The sequence below is a fragment of the Salmo trutta genome, chromosome 32 (assembly GCF_901001165.1).
Source record: "Salmo trutta chromosome 32, fSalTru1.1, whole genome shotgun sequence".
Lineage (NCBI taxonomy): Eukaryota > Metazoa > Chordata > Actinopteri > Salmoniformes > Salmonidae > Salmo > Salmo trutta.
This window is the reverse complement of record NC_042988.1, coordinates 24,529,633-24,552,412: the sequence shown is the minus strand read 5'-3', so window position 1 is coordinate 24,552,412 and position 22,780 is coordinate 24,529,633. Positions and strand designations below refer to the sequence as shown.

At 42.2% G+C, this 22,780-nt stretch overlaps 3 protein-coding genes across 9 annotated transcripts; 2 read left to right on the top strand and 1 right to left on the bottom strand.

Moving 5' to 3' along the window:
* Positions 1-2,670: 2,670 nt before the first annotated feature.
* On the bottom strand, positions 2,671-11,460 carry LOC115171510 (sesquipedalian-1-like). 4 transcript variants are annotated; one of them, XM_029728426.1, is made up of 4 exons: positions 11,275-11,460; positions 6,313-6,420; positions 5,623-5,929; positions 2,671-5,388 (listed from the first exon to the last, which is right to left on the bottom strand). In XM_029728426.1, the coding sequence occupies exons 1-4, from the start codon at positions 11,278-11,280 to the stop codon at positions 5,075-5,077; spliced, it is 735 nt and encodes a 244-aa protein (XP_029584286.1). In that variant the 5' UTR covers positions 11,281-11,460; the 3' UTR covers positions 2,671-5,074. The 4 variants fall into 4 exon arrangements, with proteins under 4 accessions (XP_029584286.1, XP_029584283.1, XP_029584285.1 ...); XM_029728423.1 differs by having other exon boundaries at positions 2,671-5,514; positions 11,275-11,458; XM_029728425.1 differs by lacking the exon at positions 11,275-11,460 and adding an exon at positions 7,397-7,467 and having other exon boundaries at positions 2,671-5,514.
* On the top strand, positions 7,642-10,600 carry LOC115171508 (CD2 antigen cytoplasmic tail-binding protein 2-like). Of its 3 annotated transcripts, none has more exons than XM_029728421.1 (7): positions 7,642-7,741; positions 8,236-8,311; positions 8,521-8,653; positions 9,002-9,159; positions 9,245-9,824; positions 9,944-10,029; positions 10,277-10,600. In XM_029728421.1, exons 2-7 carry the CDS (start codon positions 8,237-8,239, stop codon positions 10,385-10,387), a joined length of 1,143 nt encoding a protein of 380 aa, XP_029584281.1. In that variant the 5' UTR covers positions 7,642-7,741; position 8,236; the 3' UTR covers positions 10,388-10,600. The 3 variants fall into 3 exon arrangements, with proteins under 3 accessions (XP_029584281.1, XP_029584280.1, XP_029584282.1); XM_029728420.1 differs by lacking the exon at positions 7,642-7,741 and adding an exon at positions 7,810-7,835; XM_029728422.1 differs by lacking the exon at positions 7,642-7,741 and adding an exon at positions 7,882-8,000.
* On the top strand, positions 10,929-22,680 carry LOC115171505 (uncharacterized). 2 transcript variants are annotated; one of them, XM_029728412.1, is made up of 10 exons: positions 10,941-11,129; positions 11,888-12,057; positions 12,203-12,338; positions 12,435-12,506; positions 14,379-14,422; positions 17,061-20,405; positions 20,496-20,643; positions 20,788-20,900; positions 21,025-21,093; positions 21,218-22,680. In XM_029728412.1, exons 2-10 carry the CDS (start codon positions 11,960-11,962, stop codon positions 21,540-21,542), a joined length of 4,350 nt encoding a protein of 1,449 aa, XP_029584272.1. In that variant the 5' UTR covers positions 10,941-11,129; positions 11,888-11,959; the 3' UTR covers positions 21,543-22,680. The 2 variants fall into 2 exon arrangements, with proteins under 2 accessions (XP_029584273.1, XP_029584272.1); XM_029728413.1 differs by lacking the exons at positions 20,788-20,900; positions 21,025-21,093; positions 21,218-22,680 and having other exon boundaries at positions 10,929-11,129; positions 17,061-20,401; positions 20,496-20,614.
* Positions 22,681-22,780: the final 100 nt, after the last annotated feature.

The window sequence follows — 22,780 nt, the reverse complement described above, 5'->3', positions numbered from 1 at the left end:
CAGGCCTTTATGGTAGACTGGCCAGACGGAAGCTATTGCTCAGTAAAAGGCACATGACAGCCCGCTTGGAGTTCGCCAAAATGCACCTAAAGGACTCTCAGACCATGAGAAACAAGATTCTCTGGTCTGATGAAACCAAGAGTGAACTCTTTGGCCTGAATGCCAAGCGTCACATCTGGAGGAAACCTGGCACCATCCCTACGGTGAAGCATGGTGGTGGCAGCATCATGCTGTGGGAATGTTTTTAGTCATGATCGAGGGAAAGATGAACGGAGCAAAGTACAGAGAGATCCTTGATGAAAACCTGCTCCAGAGCGCTCAGGACCTCAGACTGGGGCAAAGGTTCAACTTCCAACAGGACAACGACCCTAAGCACACAGCAAAGACAACGCAGGAGTGGCTTCGGGACAAGTCTCTGAATTTCCTTGAGTGGCCCAGCCAGAGCCTGGACTTGAACCCGATCAAACATCTCTGGAGAGACCTGAAAATAGCTGTGCAGCGACGCTCCCCATCCAACCTGACTGAGCTGGAGAGGATCTGCAGTGAAGAATGGGAAACTCCAAATACAGGTGTGGCAAGCTTGTAGTGTTATACCCAAGAAAACTCAAAGTTGTAATCGCTGCCAAAGGTGCTTCAACAAAGTACTGAGTAAGGATCAGAATACTTAAGTAAATGTTAAATTTCAGTTTTTTATTTGGTATAAATTTGCAGACATTTCTAAGAATCTGTTTTTGCATTTTCATTATGGGGTATTGTGTGTAGATTGATGAGGATATAATTTAAAAAAAATCAATTTTAGAGTAAGGCTGTAATGTAACAGAATGTGAAAAAAGTCAAGGGGTCTGAATACTTTCTGAATGCACTGTATATACAGTACCAGTCAGAAGTTTGGACACACATACTCATTCCAGTGTTATTCTTTATTTTTACTATTTTCTACATTGTAGAATAATAGTGAAGACATCAACACTATGAAATAACACATATGGAATCATATAGTCACCAAAAAAGTGTTAAACAAATCAAAATGTATTTTATATTTGTGATTCTTTAAAGTAGCCACCCTTTGCCTTGATGACAGTTTTGCACTCTCTTGGCATTATATATATTATTATGTAGAAAATAAAGGAAAAACCCTTGAATGAGTAGGTGTGTCCAAACTTTTGACTGGTTATATATACACTGTATCACAGTTGGTTGGTGGCACCTTCATTTGGGAGGACGGGCTTGTGGTAATGGCTGGAGCGGATTAAATGGAATGGTATCAAACGCATGGTTTCTATGTGTTTGATGCCCTTCCATTCGTGCCGTTCCAGCCATTATTATGAGCCATCCACCCCTCAGCAGCCTCCTGTGTAATGTGTGTATAGATACAGTATTTTATTATTTGATGGAACATTGAATTTGGCCTTTTGCTATTAGCCCATAGAAACGCATTGAATAATATATTCATACATGGCAAAAAAAGGAAGTATGTTTTATAGTGTCTGTCCTATATCTGAGAGATACAAGAAAGCTCAGGAAATTACTTTCAAACGAGTCTTGTTAGGTTTGTGGGTGTCGTAGAGCCAAACAACGATTTGTAGGTGTTCATGAGAGTCACAGCTTTCGATGGTGGGGTAATATTAATTGGATACTACAGACATTTTTGCAAGAAGACTGACAAACACCGCTGTGGCTCTGCCACTTTCCACTGCAGATGCAGAAGGCCGACATCTGCGAATGCGATGGATTGGAGACGCAGCCCATCCCAAAACAATTCAGATATCTCAAGCTTAACAGACATTTTTATGGGGATTTTTTTTATTTTGCTAATTCGATTAGCACAAGGGTCCCGTTAAGAGGTTTTACCATCAGTGGCAGGAGTGCTAAAGAAACTAGAAAGTCAGCCAACCCCCCCCCCCCCCCCCCCCCCCGCCCCCCACACACACACACAGTTTTATATTGCTATCCTTGTGGTGACCAAAGAATTGAATCCCATCCTAAAAACTATTTACCCTAACCTTGAACCTAACCGTAACCCTAACTTTATTCCTAAACCCCTAACCTTAAACCCATATCAAACCGTAACTCCTAACCTTAATTGTAACCCTAACCCCAATTGTAACCCTAACCCAAAACCTAACCCGTAAGCCTAAAATAGCATTTTTCCTTGTGGACTCAGAAGGATAGTTAAACACACACACACACACACACACACACACACACACACACACACACACACACACACACACACACACACACACACACACACACACACACACACAGTGCTCTCTCTCCCTCCTCAAATGCTCCACTCCTAATGCCATGTTGGAGGGGACCACAGGGAGGGGGACTGAGGGTGCAGGAGGAGCTCTGAGGAGAATATATATGAGGGACAGCTGAGAAAGACCAAAATAGCAAAAGAAACTTGTCTGCCCCCCCACTCATCATCAATTTTAAAACTGTCCATCCATAGTTCATCCACTCATCTAGTTGTTTTTATATATTCCAGTCTGGTGTCTTTTATTTTTAAACAACTTAAACCCAAAGTGCCGCCAGACAGGTGAGAAGCTTCCCGAGTGTCGGGAGACTATGGTAGGGCCTGTACCCTGCCGTCGGTTGTCTGTGTTGTTCTATGACCTCTGATCTGCCTTGTTATTGCCATGGTCACACAGGAATGTAAAGTTATTTTTCATTATCCTTTAGTTTATTTAACCAGGGAAGTTACATTCAGGGATGCTTGGTCATATGCTGTACCATACATTATCTACACACAGTTCTGTAACAGGACCCCATACTTCCTTATATAGAGTGCACATAGCCTACTTTATTATAAGACAGGTTACTAGGGGTGTTCAATGTCGGTCCTGGAGGGCCGAAATACTTCTGGCTTTCATCCTCTCCTTCTAATAAGTGACTAATTCAGACCTGGGACACCAGGTGAGTGCGATTAACTACCAGGTAGAAACAAAGTTTCAGCCCTCCAGGACCGGAATTGAACAGCCCTGGGTTACACCTTATGGCTTGTTTATATCCTGTCACAGTGTGAGGAGATGTTAATATACAGATGTATGTGCTTTGTGTAAGGTGACACACTTCCACGCTCCCCTTGACAAATCTATCACATTCTAGATGACTGGTTTGAATTTCTGGTATGTGGTGAAGCCAAAGTCTCATCTTTGAGACGAACATAGAAAACCACTTTCACACTTCAACTTAAAAGGTTAAAGTTTCAACTTTTAGCTGGCACTCTTATCCAGAGCAGATATGGATGCGAGCCTTGCTCAAGGGCACATTCACAGATTTTTCACCTAGTCAGCTCAGGGATTTGAACCAGCAACCTTTGGGTTATTGGCCCAATGCTATTTACTGCTAGGATACCTGCCTCTGTGTGTGAACTTCAGTTTGATCCATTGATCTGATATTCTTAAATATGTAACTTGTTTATTTTACCACTGGTGTCTCACTAGTGTACATTATATTAATCCTCATATATCCTTATCTCAGAACCCAGATCCAAATCTCACATCTGTCATGAGAAACTACATAGGTCCTGTTAATATTAGCTCACTTTTCATCTCTTGGTTTTAAAACTGAATGTGTTACATGTTGGCTGGTGGATGGATGTCCCATCAGGGCAATACCAGAGAGGGCTCTTTGATACTAATGTCTCTCTCTATAACAATATTATGATTGAATTAAACTAAGTCTTGTCACACTTTTTAATCAGTGGACATTAATGGTTTAATTCACAGCTAGTGTGTGTAGCACCCTCTGGTGGTACAGCATGGCTGCATCAACCTTTGTAAAAATAATGGATACATTTAACATGAAGGATATACATCTAATTATATAGTGCTGCACTGTAACTTAATATTTTGTTAAACAGGGATGTGAAGCCTTTACTTGACAGTGTGTAACAACACATCAATGTATATGATGTTTAACACATCACAAGGATGTTTTTACGTTTTACATTTTAGTCATTCAGCAGACGCTCTTATCCAGAGCTACTTACAGTCAGTACATTCATCTTAAGATAGCAAGGTGGGACAACCACATATCACAGGCATATAAAGTACATATTTCCTCAATAACATAGCTATCAGTAAAAGCAGAGCTGGAAGGGGGGGTCAAGCACTGATGAAGTGTTGCTGTGTTGTTGTTTTTTGGGGTGGGGGGTCGAGGTGAGGATACTGTTTATTTAAGTTACTGTTTAAGAGGTAGGGTTTCAGATGTTTGTGGAAGATGGGCAGGGACTCTGCTGTCCTAGCTTCAGGGGGAAGCTGGTTCCACCACTGTGGTGCCAGGACAGAGAAGAGCTTGGACAGGGCTGATCGGGAGATGCCCTCCGTTAGGGGTGGGAGGGCCATGAGACCTAAGGTGGCAGAACGCAGTGCTCGGATTGGGGTGTAGGTTTTGAGCATAGCCTGAAGGTAGAGAGGGGCATTTATCTTGCTATTCCGTAGGTAAGCACCATGGTCTTGTAGTGGATGCGAGCTTCGACTGGAAGCTCTTTGCTTCAATATTGCATAACTACCCTGATTGCTGACAGAAAGTTAAGCTTCACACTCACCATCAATAATACCTAGAAAATATACCAGTGATTTTAATGATAATTTACAAACAGTAACAGACACACCAGTAGGAGTGCCAGTACTCTGAAATAAGAAAGTGACTATCATTTGAGGAACTAGAGTGTTTAAGAGGAACCAGTCACCTGTGTATACAGCATGAGCTGATTATAGTCCTATAACCTAACGTAGCAGGTGCAAAAGAAACACGCGAGGAGAGTTCCCACATCAGGGCTGTGTCCCTGAGAACCGGATGCATCCGGCTGTTTGAAACACCACTAAGGGTGATAGTCCTATGAGTTTGATGATGAGTCTCTGCTTTGTGACAAGACATTTTGAAGCTCATCATCAACCTCATAGGACTATAATCCCATCATGATGTATACACAGGTGACGAGTTCTTCTTTAATGCTCTAGTTCCTCAAATTATAAAGTCACTTTCTTATTTCAGATTACTGGCATTCACACCAAAAAAATCATCAAAATAACCAGAGTGGTGACTGTCTGATCTCTGTGGGTCAGTGTTCACTCAGGTCAATGAGATCCTCCTCAATGTGCTCCTGTTCCTCCTGCCTCCTCCTCAGCCAATCAGCTCTCAGCTGCATCACCTCCTCTCCATAGTAATCATGTAGCTTGGTGAAATCCTCTAGAGGATCAAAGTCCACTTGTGGCCATTCCCCATATGGTGGTGCTGGTCCATTTATCGGTGTGACATGTGCGTTTCTCTTGGGCCAATGCTTAGGGGACCTCTTATTCATCACTTTGCTGGGGATTGGAGGGACTTGTAATACATTACTGGCACTGTGGCTTCCCCCTTCTCTCCTCACTGGTCCTGGCATGAGGAAGGAGGAGGAGCATGAGTTCAGGTAAGTCATGGATTGGGTAAGGCACATTGAGCCTGGACCAGTCACAGTGGTTCGTTGATGGGATTCAGCAGGGCCAGCTTGGCGTTTAGCTTCTGCTTAGTGACAAAAAAATACAGGTTGAGAGGCAGGAAAGGAACACATATTTTTGAAGCATGAATACAACAATAGACACACACACCACACTTTCTCCACACACTCACCTTCGTACTGCTTCCCCAGGTCTCTGACCAGCAGTGAAAGGTAGCAGTGGCTGGCTGTGAGCAGGACTTTGACCCAGCTCTCCTGGCCCAGCTGGTCCTCAGCAGCAAGCCTGTAGGTTTTCAGCCCTGAACCTCTGAACACCATGGAGAAGGCAAACAGTCCTCCCTCAGACTCACAGCGCTGGACAGCACAGCCCTCTAGGACAATAACCCCCAGCAGGTGTCGATCTGCCGGACGCTCCTGGTAGAACAGCAGATTGGCTTTCAGGACAAACCAGCGCCTCTGGTAGGAGGAGGTCCTCTCTTTCTGATGAGGTATGTGTAAGAGGAGGATGCCAGGGTGATGGGATGAAAGATGGAGAAAGGGAGGAGTAAGTAACAATATTTTTGATGACGGGAAGTGAGAATAGATAAATACAGAGATAATTTTACCCAAATTAGTGCCATTATACAAGCCCTCCATTTCAATGTTCTATTTATGTCAGTGATATATAAATGGGGGGGGGGGGGGGGGGGGTGACATTGATGATAATAATAAAGTAGCTTCAAATATCAAATATCAGTTGAGACATAATTATTATTAGGCAGGGAAACGCAAAAGGCCAAGAGGAGACTGTGTTATAACAGCATCTCACAGCATATTGATCATGTAATTTGTCTCTTGCTTGTGTCTGTCAAGTTTTACAATACCTTTTTGTAGAGATATCCTTCTTTATCTATCGGTGAGGTGCAGGACAGGTAATGGGTTAAAATCTTCTCATGGATCTTCATTACAACGTTCTCCAACAAAGAGAGGACCTTTAGAGGATGAAAGGCATCCTTCATAATATCAATCCAGCACCAGTAGTACAGACACATAACATTTGAGCCTTGTTTGTCTGTCATAATACCTCCTTTCTTTTTCACCAGTAAAGCAACATTGTCAGTAACCAGTTGCCATCGTCCTGTATTCAACTAGTCCATTCTTTATGACAATGATCTTAAATCTACATACAATTTCCATCTCTATCTCTTGCCAGTCTAGCGGAGGAGTAATGTGTCATCCAAGCTTACCTCTCAGGGTCACTCTCTATCCATCCAATTGTATATGTTTTAGATTTTCTGCCATAAACCTTCACTTGTTCCTCTCAGTCTAATTCCCACAATAGTTTGTGTTCACCGCAACACATCTAGAATAAGACAATGTTTAAATATAAAGTTTCAGGTTACGAACACAGGTCCTCCCATGGGTACTAGAGGACAAGTGTTGAAATATAAATAACTCAACCCACTTCCTGGAAACAAAACCCTGACACACAATATTCTCTCTCCCCTCTATGCTTAAGTCCACACCTACTACCCAGATAGTATACATTGAGGGGGTGTTCTTCCTCACTTCCCTGTTCTGTGTAAAATGTTAAGTTAATTTCCTTAGTGATGCTTTAGAAAAAAGTCTTACTATATCAAATTGTATTAAATGTGTTCTTGAAGTTGATTAAATGTTCCTTACTTCCTCTGGTGATTGATTCATAAGCAAGAATGAATCCTCTCACTAAGGCCTAGTTGTACCCCATAGTACCACTACATTAACATGAGTGGTAATGAGGGCCAGAGCCACATAAACAGAGCTTTATCATTGCAGTTTTTACCTATTGAAATTAAGCATTTTTATGAACAATAAAAACAAAAAAGGACTAGAGAACAATGAGAGTTATTTGACCTCGACTAAGGGAAAACTTGTGCTGGCACTGAAATCATAGAAGCCCAAAGATTATAAAAATACTATGTGGCTTACCTGAACATATTAACAACACAAGGCTCCTAAGAAAAAGAGGAGTGTCATTGGCCTTCAATAAATTGATCTCTAGAGGCAAATACCCCCCCCCCCAAAAAAAAACACCCATGAAATGGCTTTGCATGGAGATAGATTCGTTACAAAACATTTAAACACTTCGAAGCTAACACACTCTGAATACACCCCGTTCTGGTGCTGAACGTTTTGAATTGTTTAGAGAACTTTTTGAGACCGTGACACCTCTTGAACACGCCGCAGAACGGTACGCATCAGGTTCGACATCACTTCCTGTTTAGTTGAATGGCGCTTGCAAACTTTTCATATCGACAGCTAGTAGTTAGCAAGGTAGTTTTTGTTTTCCTTAGCTATCTGCATGAAGGATACATGTTGTATTTTTGGTGTTCTTAATTATCCTTATCCATCCTCAGATGCATGCAAGGTGTTGTGAAGCTAGCTAACTTACGCCCCTTTAACGTAACTTACTAACTCTGCACTTGTCGTTGTTTGCTTGGTACCTGCTAGTACTGTAAGTTAGTCAGCTGGCAAAACAAAACTAATTTAGCTAGCTATAGTAGTCACACTATTGTGGAGATAATCATATCACGTAAGTTAACGTCACGTGGAATAGTGTAGTCGCTAAAATATTGATAACATACTTATTCAAAAGCTTCAGTAAATGGTTAGCTAACTAACGTTAGTTAGCTCGCTAACGTTAATAGTTAAAGTTAACTAGCGCAGTAGTTAGCTAAGAAGATTGCTTCATTATAGTACAGTAATATATAGACATGTATACTACAAACATGTACATTTAGATTTGTTTTCTCTTCTGTCATCAACAGCATGTCAAAAAGGAAAGTCACGTTTGGGGACGGCGATGGTGGAGAGTTGTTGGATGAGGACGTTCCAAAGAAAAAGGTGCTGCCACAAACACTTGTTCTCAGATCTTAAGTATAGTGCTACATTAATTTTTAACAGCATAGAGTGGGACATAAGAATTACATCTGACCAACACAAATATGCTTTTTGATGTAAGAATCTTTCAGTTACTTGTGTTAGCTAGTGGTATTTGTTTGTGGGTTTTCTATACTGACCAGTTTGCTTTATCTCACCTGGGATCTCGCCAGTTATGTGAGGACGTGGTTGGGCCGGGCTCCAGGTTCAAGGGAAAACATTCTCTGGACAGTGACGAGGAGGACGAGGAAGAAGATGGAGATAAGAGCAGCAAATACAACATATTGGCCAGTGATGATGTGGAAGGTTTGTCTTACCAATTTGATTGTCTTCATAACTGAGACCTGGCCCTCCAGTTATTTAAAGGTAGACTCTGAGAAATGGCATTGCCACAAGCAGCACCGCAGATATTGGGATGAGTGAGATGCAAGATTTCCCTCTCACACAGTCACACACAGTATTTGCGCATGTGCATAGGTTCGCCTTACCCTTTACAACGTGGTAGCCACAGGACCAAATCAGCGGAGAAGTTGAGCGTCGCGCTTCAACACTCTTAGCTGTTAGGCAAATTGATCCACTATGCTGTTTAGTTTTTGCATCTGTCATATCGCTGAGTCTACCTGTTAATGTCTAAAAGTGCATGTTTTGTTTTAGGTCAGGAGGGGGCAACAATTGACTGTGACGAGGGAGTTCCCATCACACCTTTTAATCTGGATGAGGAGATGCAAGAAGGGCACTTTGACTCTGAAGGAAACTACTACGTCAAAAATGATGAGGACATCAGGGACAACTGGCTTGACAACATTGACTGGGTAACTGTGTCTTTAGTTATTTGATTAGTTGTTCACTGCAGAAATGTCACACACAGTTCAGTAATGTATTTGTCTCGCTCTTTAGGTGAAAATAAGAGAGCAACCTACTAAACGAAAGAAGAAAGGTCTGGCAGCCAAGAGGAGGAGGAGAGTGGGGGATGAAGATGAGGCAGAAGAAGAGAAACAGCGAGAGGAGAAGCAGGTAGACAGTGACGAAGAGGAAGACATGGAAGAAGGAAAGGAGCCAGTTGAGGACCCCCTGGCATCCTACAGCCAGCATCAGCTCACAGAGGCTGTGTTGGAGCTGCTATTACCTGGGGAGACTGTTGCCACAGGGCTTCGCCGGCTTGGAGGCCTAGGTGGGCGTAAGAAGGGAAAGCAGAGGGAAGAGAACGGGAAAGCAGAAGAAACAAATAGGGATACCGAAAAACTGGACAGGCTCACGGCACTGGCAGACAGACTGGTTGGGAGTGGGGTGTTTGAAATATACCAGCAGACGTATGAAAGACTGGCCTACACACTGAAAGGGAAGAGCCAGCAGCAATCAGTAGGGAGGAGTAAAAATGGGGAGGAGGAAGAAGATGAGCTTGACATGTTTGCAGACAAAATTGACGAGAAGCACAGTGTCAAAGCTCTGGACAAAGAGGATCAGGATGATGAGACGGGTTAGTAAGAGTAAATTGGTTTGCGGTCAGCTGGTTCCAAACCATTTACACTACTATTACAGGTGCAATTTTTGTTGACTTTTGTGATGTATGTGTAAACATATTTTGTTTGTCTTAAGTGAGTGATGAGGTGATGTGGGAGTATAAATGGGACACAGAGGAGAATTCTGAACTCTACGGCCCCTTCAGCAGTCAGCAGATGCAGGTTTGAATTCTCTCTATTTTCTATTACAGTATAATGGACAATAAATTAAGGGCAGTAGTATCTGCACTTCTGCTCTAGTAACTGTCCTAGGGGTAGGAACATCAACAGTACCTGCCATTCTGCTACTGGTCTGTATTTCTGGTGGTCACACAGTTTATTTTCCATCTTCCCTTGGTCCTGTACCTGGTTATACTGGATAAGGCCAGGCCGGTTCTGTCCAGTAATCCCTATTTTCTGTCTCTTTCAGGGTTGGGTGGATGAGGGCTATTTCAAAGATGGTGTTTACTGCAGGAGGATTGAACAGGGAAGCGCTCAGTTCTACAATTCCAAGAGACTAGACTTTGATCTTTACACATGACCATGATCCGTTCTTTACTAATAATGTTATGTATTGTGTTGTTTCATGTGGACCCCAGGAAGAGTAGCTGCTGCATTTGCAGTGGCTAATGGGGATCCTAATAAATACCAATCATAGTCTCTCGCTCACACACACACACATCCAAATTCTCTGTTATCTGTTCTCTTATTGTATGTAGCCTTCCTGTTTTAAAATAAACAAATTGGTATTTTATATTGTCTATTTCTTGTCTGCTGCTAAGCCTACAAGTAAGGTCTTGAAACATTGCTAATTCATTTTACTAAATATTTTTGGGGTTTCTATATAGTGCACAGTGTTACAACATTGGTTTTAAGAGCAGTTAGACAAATATGCTAAAATAATATTTTGTATTACACTGGCTTCTGAACCAGCTACTTTCCGGCTTTCTGATTGGTTCTAATGTACATCACTCGAGGACAAAGACTGCTTTCTGACTTCTGTTGGCCGTCCTTACCTAACAAGATCCCTTCACTAGAATGCAGTTGGTTGAGAGACGTTTATAGCTTTCCTTCATTGGTTAGGTTTTCTGGGGGGATTTCTTCTATGTGAAAGCTTCCCTCTGATTGGTTTCTTGGTCGGTGTGCCAGTGGAACTTTTGATGATGAACGGACGTTTGTGAAATGGTTAAACTTGGGCGCCGTCTTGCGTCGTGTTTACGTTAAAGATGTCTGCACACAATTATAGAAAAACGTCATATTTTTCTTAGCAAATAATTGTTGCGGTAAGTTTACTACTTCAAGTTGGCTTCATAAAATATGAATATTTTTAATGTTTATGACTAACGTTATCGCAGCAGTGCATTGGCTGGCTGCGAACGTTAGCACATTTGCTAATGTTAGCTAGCTAGCTACTAATACTCACCCTACCCTCATTTTGCGTTATCCTCCTTGAAATGATTGCATTCTCCCGACTTTACCAAGCTAACTTAGCTAGCTGACTACCACATAGACCTTAGCCGGCTATTGCATTGAAGTTCACGATATGCACAACACAGATCTACTACTAGTTAACGAATAACGAGCTCTTGTAGAAGTGGCCTCCACCGGTGTACCATCCCCATGACAACACAAATAATGTACTTTGTTCAAAAGAGAGTGCATGAAAATGATGTATTGTCAATAGGAGGCAAAAATTATGCATTTGATCAAATACGGGTAGCTATTAGTGGCTTATTCACGTATTTGTTAGCTGACGAGGTAAAACTAATCAAATCACGTTTTATTGTTCATTCTGGAAAGGTTAAACTGGAAGGTGACCTGTATATGTGTTGTTAGCTGGATGAAAATAAAAGCACAAGCTAGCTAACACTTTCCATTTGTGTACATTTTGCACATATGTTTACTGTGCAATTGTTGAACATATACCATAAACAAGCAAGCAAGCCAGTGCCTACCTAATTTGAAAATGAGATAAAAGCATGTTTATCAAATGTTTCCCTTATGTTGATGTCCAGCATGTTTATTTCTGTTGTCTTTACAGAGAAAGACAGATAGGGGGAGAGTGAGGATGTTGATCTAGTTCCCTGACTTGCTCCCCTAAATAGTCTGTCCAATGGAGGGAGATGCCAAGGTTCCCCCAACGCCTTTCTGTAATCTCCCTCACAGCGAACCTCCACCCCACCTTCTCCCTCTTTCCTCCATCACCCCCAGGTATAGTTCCCCTGGCACCGTTTGCTTTCCTCTTCCCCTATTGTATTTATATTCTTGCTTGTTTAAACCCATGTTTTTAACCACCATCGCAATTACTGAGAGCTACTGGTGAAGAGTCCAAACCATAACTGTTCATCTCCTACAGCTGTGAAGATGGCAAAAAGCCTGGTGACAGGAGGAGGAGTGGGCGCATTCAGAAGACACCGAAGAAGCAGGAGCCCAAAGACGCAGTGGCGGAGTCCAGACAAAATACATCCCCTGCCAAGAGGGAGAGCAGTGTGGTAGTTTCATGTTTAAGTTTTAATGGTTTATTAGATATTATAAGCTACTTAAAAGGGTCTTGTTTGGTAATCAGTTCATTCCTCTCTGATCCTTAGATGCGAGTGTCTCAGTCCCTGTCAGTAAAGCTAACGAGAGTTGATCCCCCCCGCAAACAACCGCTAAAAAAGGTATGCAATAAATGTCTATTTGTGCATGGGCCGCTTTCAACTCTATCCACTCTAGATAATCTGTCTGTACATCAGTGGTGGTCGGTGCTGGTTAAGATTAGGGTGGACAATTTTTTATTACATTTTGATGAGCATGGCCTTATTTCTATTACAGCATATTGGATCACTGTCATTCATATTCCTTTCACCAAGCTCAATATAACATCGATAGGTTGAGGCTACTACATGATTCTTCCACGTGATTTTCCCTATACCTATCATGAGGTTGCTACAACGTAGCCGACGAATTAAAGTTTATAATGTAGGTGCACAGGTTGTGCAACAAATTGGAGTTATCAAGGTGACAGACAGTGACACATTAAATACCGCCTTGCACACTTGCCTGCATCTAGCAGATCTTGGTGTAATAATTTGTCCAAACAGTTGCAAACGAGAGTTTCAATTGGACAAATTCAGGTAGGTTTATACCTGTTTTGTTCCATTTGCTTCCGTTTAACAAAAGTTTCTCAACAGAGTCGGCGGAATGAATACACCCAGGATCACCCGCACACACGGTTCACTTTCATAGCAGCCACATACAAACAGCATCATCAATTTGCTCGATGTATAATTCCTTCTCCTTCCATCTACGCACTCTCCTCTCACCATTTCCCTTCGCTGGTGGTCTACTGTTGGAATGTAGCCTAATGGAAGAATGTCGCAAATGCTCTTACCCAGGTGATCAAGATGAAATAACAATAGCCTACGATTGGTACGGCTATAATATTAGTTTTTTAAAAGGTAGTGTGATCAGTCCAGAGGGGTTCCGATCTATGCGGTAGCGAGGGGTGGCGTAAACAGAGGAAGAGTCAGGTTTTTAAGTTGCAAAAATAAGTGATGTATTTAATGTTCACAGAATGGCTCTCGGCCGGTTCAAGAAAGGAAACAAAATCCTAGCTCGGTTCAGAGCACTTTACTTACACACCAATGAGCCTTTCGATAATCAAAAAATGTAATTGTCTCTTTTGTGGCTTAACTTGGCATTGGCTCGCGTTTACGGGAATCACTCACTCACGTTCTTCATCTTTTAATCCATTCTTTGTCTTTCGATGTCCGTTTCTGGTTTCTTCGTTCTATATTTCTCCTTATTTCTTTGTCCGTTCCTTCCTCCCCTCCCGCGTTTCCCACTGTTCTCTTTTTCCCCTGTGCGTAATTGCCCCCGTGCCTTCACCTGCGCCGGTAATAAGTTATGTGACATCGGCAGGGATTCCCTGAGTGCCCCCGCCCCTCTGACTCCCATTTACCCCCACACCTCTGGATGGTTCACAGCAGGTTAATATAACTGATATCTGAGTTTTTTAATGTACATGAGAAACATAGCCCTACCAATTTGGAAATCATTCTGCAACCCCCCCTTCCTGAGAGAGAAAATAGACCATACGATCGTATATCAACGACGTTTGGACAGGACCATGTGTCCTTCCAGACATGGCCCAACCCTAGTGCACTGTGTTTTGGTAGTACAGTGCCCTACACAATGCCGTGGTGTAATCGGTAGAAAGATGTAAATTAATCCTCTTTCACGGTCTGCTGCATCTTAGAGACGCACAGCAAGGAGCAATAATTGGTGTCTGCAAACATGACTGGCCTAACTAGCCAGACATCCTCAGTGATGTTTACATTAACAATCAGTTTTATTGCAGATTGACGCTGTCTCTATAAAAGCCATTTTGCAACCAAAAAACAACAAACGTATTTTGTTGTTGCTTAAAATCTTTAATAACCTATTTATTTTTCATGGTCACTATGCGTGATAAAGGCAGAGGCACTTATTGGCAAAGGGATTACACTATATGGATATGTTTATGATGTAAATATTTTCTTACTTTGCAGAGCGGTTTGGATCTTAATGTTGCATCAGAATGTCAAATGTCTAAGTGAGTATGATGACTTACATAGAAGTTCAATGTTTTTTGTGTGCATATGGGTGTTTTACCATGGGTGGAGAAATTGATTGAGTCAGTGGCTGTTTCCATTAACCTATCAAGTGATTTTTGTCAACATTTACCAAGTTCGCATAGAAAATAGATGCAACATTTGCCTGCTACGGTGTGTTTCCAATTAACTATCTTGTGTCGATTTAAAAACAGCTGGGTGTAATACCGTCACACCTAAAAAAAAAAAAAAAAATGAAGTGGTTGAAGTCTTTCCATTAACCATTTAGGCAAATTGCGCATGAATAAATTGGTTACTGCCTCCGACCATCTGATTCATGTTTTGTGTGGCCTTCAAAAGCCAGCATGTGTAGAATGCAATAATTGACTATTTGCCACATTCTAATACAGCGTTTCCCAAACTAGGGGTCGCGACCCCATGTGGGGTCGCCTGATTTGAAAATGGGGACGTGAGAAACTCTGAGATAAAAATAAATAAAATTGCTCTTGGTTCATAGAACCGGTGTTACATCAGTAACCTCCAATAGCTGCTACAGTGAGGGGGGAAAAGTATTTGATCCCCTGCTGATATTGTACGTTTGCCAACTGACAAAGAAATGATCAGTCTATAATTTTAATGGTAGGTTTATTTGAACAGTGAGAGACAGAATAACAACAACAAAATCGAGAAAAACGCATGTCAAAAATGTTTTATAAAATTATTTTCATTTTAATGAGGGAAATAAGTATTTGACCCCTCTGCAAAACATGACTTAGTACTTGGTGGCAAAACCCTTGTTGGCAATCAGAGGTCAGATGTTTCTTGTAGTTGGCCACCAGGTTTGCACACATCTCAGGAGGGATTTTGTCCCACTCCTCTTTGCAGATCTTCTCCAAGTCATTAAGGTTTCGAGACTGACGTTTGGCAACTCGAACCTTCAGCTCCCTCCACAGATTTTCTATGGGATTAAGGTCTGGAGACTGGCTAGGCCACTCCAGGACCTTAATGTGCTTCTTCTTGAGCCACTCCTTTGTTTCCTTGGCTGTGTGTTTTGGGTCATTGTCATGCTGGAATACCCATCCACGACCCATTTTTAATGCCCTGGCTGAGGGAAGAAGGTTCTCACCCAAGATTTGATGGTACATGGCCCCGTCCATCGTCCCTTTGATGCGGTGAAGTTGTCCTGTCCCCTTAGCAGAAAAACACCCCCAAAGCATAATGTTTCCACCTCCATGTTTGACGATGGGGATGGTGTTCTTGGGGTCATAGGCAGCATTCCTCCTCCTCCAAACATGGCGAGTTGAGTTGATGCCAAAGAGCTCCATTTTGGTCTCATCTGACCACAACACTTTCACCCAGTTGTCCTCTGAATCATTCAGATGTTCATTGGCAAACTTCAGATGGGCATGTATACGTGCTTTCTTGAGCAGGGGGACCTTGCGGGCGCTGCAGGATTTCAGTCCTTCACGGCGTAGTGTGTTACCAATTGTTTTCTTGGTGACTATGGTCCCAGCTGCCTTGAGATCATTGACAAGATCCTCCCGTGTAGTTTTGGGCTGATTCCTCACCGTTCTCATGATCATTGCAACTCCATGAGGTGAGATCTTGCATGGAGCCCTAGGCCGAGGGAGATTGACAGTTCTTTCTGGTGCATTTCAGTCACTTCAAACCGTACTTCCTTCAGATTTAAATAATATCAAAAGCACTGTTTGACAGATTTGTAATAGACTGTCATAGTCCCAATGAAAAAAAAGTGAACATTGGCCGTTGATTCTATCACTTTATTTACATGGTGGGGTCGCTCCCCCCAAAAGTTAGGGAACCTCTCATATAATTCTCATGTGCCAATGTGAAACCTACACTCCTGTAAATCTGAAATAATTGGATGGTGAAACTTGCATCCAGCCAACCAGAAAAGCAAGGTGAAGCAATTCAGGCTTTCTTGAAAGTCAAGACCAATCTTATCCTGCAAAGAAACATTATTTTCATAGTTGAATAATACATTTAGAAAACAGTAGGCATTTAGAATTAAATGTTGAACGGTGCTTTATAGTTGGGTGATGACATCACGTGCCCCGCGTACCTTAAGTTATTCAGCAATAATTTATTCAGAAAAAAATTATTTCCCGCATTTGTTGCAATAAAGATTAACAAAAATAAAAATCCGCCCCTTGTCGAATGGATACAAATGTTGTCGATCTTTAGAAACTTTCTCCTATAGCTGCTGTTTTTTGCGGCATTGCTTTTGTCAAATAAACCTGGGTCAATGGAAACCTGCCTCGTGAGATCAGTGATCATGGATGGTGTTGCTCAGTTGGCCAGGTTGATCTCTTTTGTGATGAAAAATAGATGAAGGGAAATGGATGGAGTTAACATTTCAGATTAGTGGAAGGCTTGTCTGGTTACGTTCAACCTCTTCATATCCCCAACTGTAGTTTAAGGTAGGGGTACTAGTCAGGGAATTATTTGGTTAAGATTCATTCATAAGTATTCATAAAAACAAGCTGGTAATGCCTAGCCTTAGTTTGGATGAATAATACCATTACACCTAATTGTAGTTTGTTAAACATACCTGTATTTTGTACAATAGTGTTGTTTTTCTCTGTTCATGTGTTCTTTTTTTGTTTCTTTCCATTGTAGGAACAAAGACACGAAAGGCTCAAATAACATAGCGATTCCATCCTCTTCCACATTAACTTTAGATGTAAATACTACTGGCAAGACTGAACATGATTTCAACCAATCAGGCATGGAGGCGGATGAAGAGGTTGGCTGTGGAAAGCCCCCTGGAAGCCCGACCTCTGTGAAGCGATGGGTGATTGGCCCATTGTTTCAGTCGTTTAAATCCAAGATGGCCTGTTTCACACAGATTGTCATGAGTCCCGTCCGACTTTTCAAACCCAATGGCTCCCTACCTGAACCAGATGTAGACGTCTCTTCTGCCTCTCATAGTTCTCACCAACAAGGACCTGGGTACGAGCTAACCTCTGGCACAGTGCAACACTTTGAAGCTGGAAGAGAAGGACATGACCCTGCCTCTCGTAAACACTTAAAGTTCAGCATGGATCTAAAAACCCACGGCACTCCAGAAGAGGATGACTTTTCTCTTGAGGGGAAGCAAAATATGATGCTACCTGGAGATGTGCAAAGGGACACCCGTATGTCAAACAGCTCAGAAAAGGAGACCAATAATAATGATTCATTACCTTGTATGCAGCGTAGTCCTCTACTCAGAAGCAGTATCAAGTGTGGTTCTGAATCAACGGAGTCCCTGTTCAACTCATGCTCTTCCACGTCCTTTCAACCTCCTGACCCCTCAAGTTCCTCATGTGGGTCCAAGCTGTCTTTCATTGTTCAAATGGAGGACCAGGTGGATTTGACAGGGGCTCACCGGAGACCATTGCGCCGAAAATGTGTTTTTCTAAATGAAGCTGCGTCACAGAGCAGTCCCTCTGCTGCAATTAACGCATCTGAAGCAGACCGCATCTCTAGTTTGCCAGCTGAAGTAGGAATCTGTGAGCCCAAGACTAAACGGCTTGCCACAAAATCGTATGTAGAGTACAAAATCTGGGACTGTATTGACAGTGAAACATCTAGTCCATTATCCTCCTCTATCTACAATACTCCTTCTGAGAGTCTATGCCAGGCAGATGATGACAGCATAAAAGCTGTTGGTCTGCCTCAAGACCGAAACATGTTGGTGTGTGGTTCCCAGTCACATATGTCAATCCGGAAAAGCACCAGAAAACCTGTAAACACAACACTGAACAACTGTGCCTCAGTCAGTCAGTGTCTTCAAAAGCAGATAGATGAGTGTGAAGGAAAGCAAGGCTATATGGCAGGCTCAGCAAAGGAAGTTAAGAGGAGATGCAGTACAACTCCTTTTATAGCGATCAAGAGAGACGCAGAGAAAAAGAAAAGAGTGAAACGGACGAAAAGAGAGCGATGTGAAGAGGTTACAAAAGAAGACAGGGTAGATGTTGAGTTAGAAAGTTGCACATTAACATCGGTAGAGCACGCAAGTGATGTAGAACTTGTCCGGCCGGGGGTTGGAACAGAACCGTGTGCAACTTCTAAATCTCAGTCTCTTAAAAGTAGGGTGCTGCTTCGGGTTAGCCAGAGTTCTACCGTATACATTGAAACAACTCAAAAACCCTCTGAAACACATGTACCTCTGATGGAGGTGATGAAGGACAAAGGTAGACGTCGAAGTGGGCGTATTAAGAAAAATACGTCTCTCACAGTAATGGCCGCTTCAAGTAATGGGAGTGTACTAGAGCACAGTAATGGCAATTTGTGTGACAACAGCATAGCAACCAGCAATAGTAGGGGTATGACCAGTGCCTTGAGTTATGGTGACACTGACTCTAGTTCAGCATGTAATATGGAAATGGTAACTACCATGACAACCGCTTTGATGAAAGAAAATCATGAACTGCCCGTCTCTGAGCAGCACTTGGATATCAAGGGGAAGTGGCCTCAAACGGCATCCAAAAATCAGCAAAAATACATCTGTAAGAAGAGGAAGATTTCCCCAGTGGTTGAAGTGGCGTCATCTCAAAATCAACAAAAGTGTCTGAAGTTGAATGAGATCACTTCAGAAGAGAGTCGTCCACTAAAACCACCGAAACAAAATAAATCCAGGAGGTCTCATAACTCAAGCTCAACCCAACAGCTTGGCACATCTTCAGGGCTAACTGATTTTGGTGCCGATCACTTGCACTCTTTGAAGCCCACCAAAGATGTCCATGTAGCTTCTAGATCTTCAGACGTTACACAGACATTACAGACTAGCGCAGTGGTGGCTGTCCACAAAGACGCAGTTTGGGGAGCAGAAAGGAGTGGGTCTGTCTCTAGCAAGAGCCCAAAGAAGAGTCGGAATGGATCTAATAAAATGTCTGTCAGTGATGCGTTACAGGTGGATAAGAGGTTTGTGGAACCCCTTGGTGGACGTAAGAGAGTCAGGGGAGGTCTGTCCACAGAGGACAATGACGAGACAACTCAGTCCCTGCAACTTAATCAAATAACAGTTGAAGATAAAAAGAGAACTTGGCCTGTGCGAACTTATCCCAAATGTTCAATCAAGCTGAACAAAAATATAGTGAAACATTCTATGGCTATGCAAGGAAATTATGTGGCAATGGACTCTGATGTAGAAGTGTTTTCCACTGCCTCTGAACCAACTAACCTTGGCCAGAACGAGACTGTTGATGAAGTAATGAAGGAGGAGCAGGGGAAGGAGGATGAGTGTTCTGAACTGCCTGTACCCTCTGAGACGAGGCTCAGGGGGAGGGGGCAAAAAAAGAAGCCAAAGAAAGCAGTGACTCAATGTAGGAAGCACAGGCCTGTGATTAGGAAGAGGGGGCAGGAAGAAGAGGAAGAGAGAAATACCGCGATTGGTGAGCAGATGAACTTTTCATCAGATAACACCACCCTTAACAAGCGTCTGTTGCGCAGCTACTCCTGCCCAGAGATCCCTGCTCTCCTCCACCATGACAGCCACTGGACCACCTCTCTGCACGGCAGGATCCTCTCCGTACCCCGGCTCCACCCCGCCCTCTTTCCTCCTGTCCCTACTCCTCCCGCACCGTCCAGACGTCCACGCCGTCATACTGTCTCTAGTGTGGAAATTGAGCGGGAGATAGCTCCGTTATGCCTGCGTAAGGAGGTGTTCCCCTCAAGAAGGTCCTATTCATTGGGCAACCCGTCCTACCACCTGTTACCCAGTGTGCCACTCTCCACTTCCATCTCTGTCTGGGCCTCCTGCTTCCTGTCAAGCCCCCTGGCCTTCCTCTCCAGGAAATTGCAAAAAGGAAGTCTAGCTGCCACTAGTAGTGCTTGCAGTCATGATACCTCCTCTTCCCCCTCCAGTGTTTCCTCTTTCATTTCACCATCCTGCTCTTCTGTACGTCACTTATTCTCCAGTTCCGACCCCTGTGACCTGACCTCAGGCATATCCTCTGCTTCAGTCTCCTCCCTTTGTAGGTAAAACACCACTTTGTCATTTGTTCAAAAATACATATTTTCCTTTTTGATTACGGTAGTTAAAAATGATTAATTCCACCATGTTTCCAGTGCATTGTCAAAGATTCCCTTGGAGAATGAGACAAGCCAGCAGCGTGAGGAGGACGGGGAGAATGTGGAGGACAGCAACCGTTTCAGGAATGAGTTCGAAGCCATAGGGATGAGAGAGGAAAAAGCATTGTCAGATTCTGAAATTAAGGTACACTCACCACGTAATATTGAATGTGAACTATGTCATTTTCATATGACATACAGTATGTGATTAGTTCCGAAGATGAGTAGATAAGTGAGTCTGGCTTTAACCCACCTTCACCATGGTAACACTGTGGTGGTGTTTGCACAGTTGGAAACCGGCAAACATGAGGAACGAAGGAAAGTGTCATCCATTCGAATTCGCAAAGCCTTACCCAAACTCCTCCACAACCTCACACCCATGGGCCTGCCCAAGCCTATCAGGTATGTGTATTTGAAGTGTGTGATGGTGTATCTGTGTGTATATGGTAAACTTGCTACCTGTATTCGTAAAATGTGATGACATGGATTACAAAAACCCCAACTAATCTCTTATGTGTTCCAACAGGGTGAAGAAGAAGGAGTTCAGTTTGGAGGAAGTCTACACTAATAAAAACTTCACCAAGCCCCCTGAAAGGTTACTGTTCACTCATGCATCTTATTGTTCATCCTATAGTACATGTAATCATTGTAGTGATTGACTGTAACTTTCCTTTCATTAACAACTTCCTTGCTCTGTGTTTGTTTTTATTTCGTCCCAGACGGCTGGAGACCATATTTGAGGTGCCACTCAGTCGACGTGATGGGTCTCATTCCCTCCTTGGTCAGAAGCGCATGAAGCGTTTTGTGGAGTTCCCAGAGGTTGGTGTGGCCAGAAAGCCAAGGAAGCCACTTGTTGGTGCTGGGTCAGGGGGTGGTTTACCCAGGAAAGCTGGGGTTGGCTCTCCTTTCGGAAGGCCCAAGCGTGGGGGTTGCCCCTCTTCTAAAGATCACCCCACCCTCAATCTGCAGGAGCTTGATTCACTTCTTTGCTCCAAGCTTGACCAGCTGGATTCCTGGTTAGCTTTTGACCAGAATATCTGTTGACAAATGCCAATCAAAGGGGTAGACAAAAGCACATTTACAAATTGCCCAACCCCATTGCCTTCCATCCAACATCAAGCTCGTCCTCATCTTCTGTAATTGTTTACAACGTTTTTCTTTTGTGGAGGTGTATTATTTACCTTCCATTGAGTCATTTAAAATGATATTTGAAGAATTTTTGTATTTTCATTGTGTACTATTTGTAGATAACGATATGGAATATACTGTTATTGTAATATTTGATTATCTATGGATGTAATGCATTTTATATTATTGGTTTAGGTCAGTGAGTTCATAAGTGTTTGTATTTAAAACTGCTACTATTTCTGCACTCAGTTTTGTTGATAATCTGCATTCTCAATATGCCAATGCCTCAGCCTTTTAATCATTATTAAACACTTTCTGCTTTATTAATCACTTGCTACTGAATCCTAACTTTGGAAGCCCACATGCAACTCAAATCTTTGTGGATATTATCCATTGACATCAATGTATATTTACACAGCAGTTATTGTATGCACATACTTCTCAAGTAAGGATTCTTACTAGCCAAACAATTTTCCAGATGTTAATTCCCAATTCAGCTGTAGGTGCAAACCTGTTATTGGCAACTAACATCGAATGGCAGCTACTTTCAAGATACATTGAATGTTAAGAATTCTGTTTTTGGCCAAATTACAGCTGTAAGAAAATGTTTCTGGTTCTGACAATCACAGACGTCCTTTAATTGTTGCCTGATTATTCCTGCCAATTTTTGCCTTGTATACACATTAAATTGTATTGTTTTCTTCACCTCCGGATCATAACTATATCAAATAAAATGTATATTGTCCATTTTATACATTTTTGTAAAAAATTATATGTAGAATTGTTACTTGTGTAAAATTGAACATAAACGTCATGACACAAAAAATGAGTATTTCTATGGAAACATTAGCATGAATATTTTGATCAATGCAATTAGTGTAATGTTTTGTATCATTGTGGATTGTAATATTTGTTTTGATAGCAACATTTAATTGAAAATTGCTAGTATATACAAATTACTTTTCTATTACATCACATGTTTTGTTCTAATTATATTTCTGAAAATATTTGTTGTTACTGTGTGGTTTGTATTGAATAAATGTATTTATGCATTTCTTGTTACAGCTAGAGAGTGACTTTATATTAAGTAAAAGGTATTTGTAGCTATATTAACTTAATGTAAATGAGGCAAATAGCCTGAAAAGGAGCTTAAT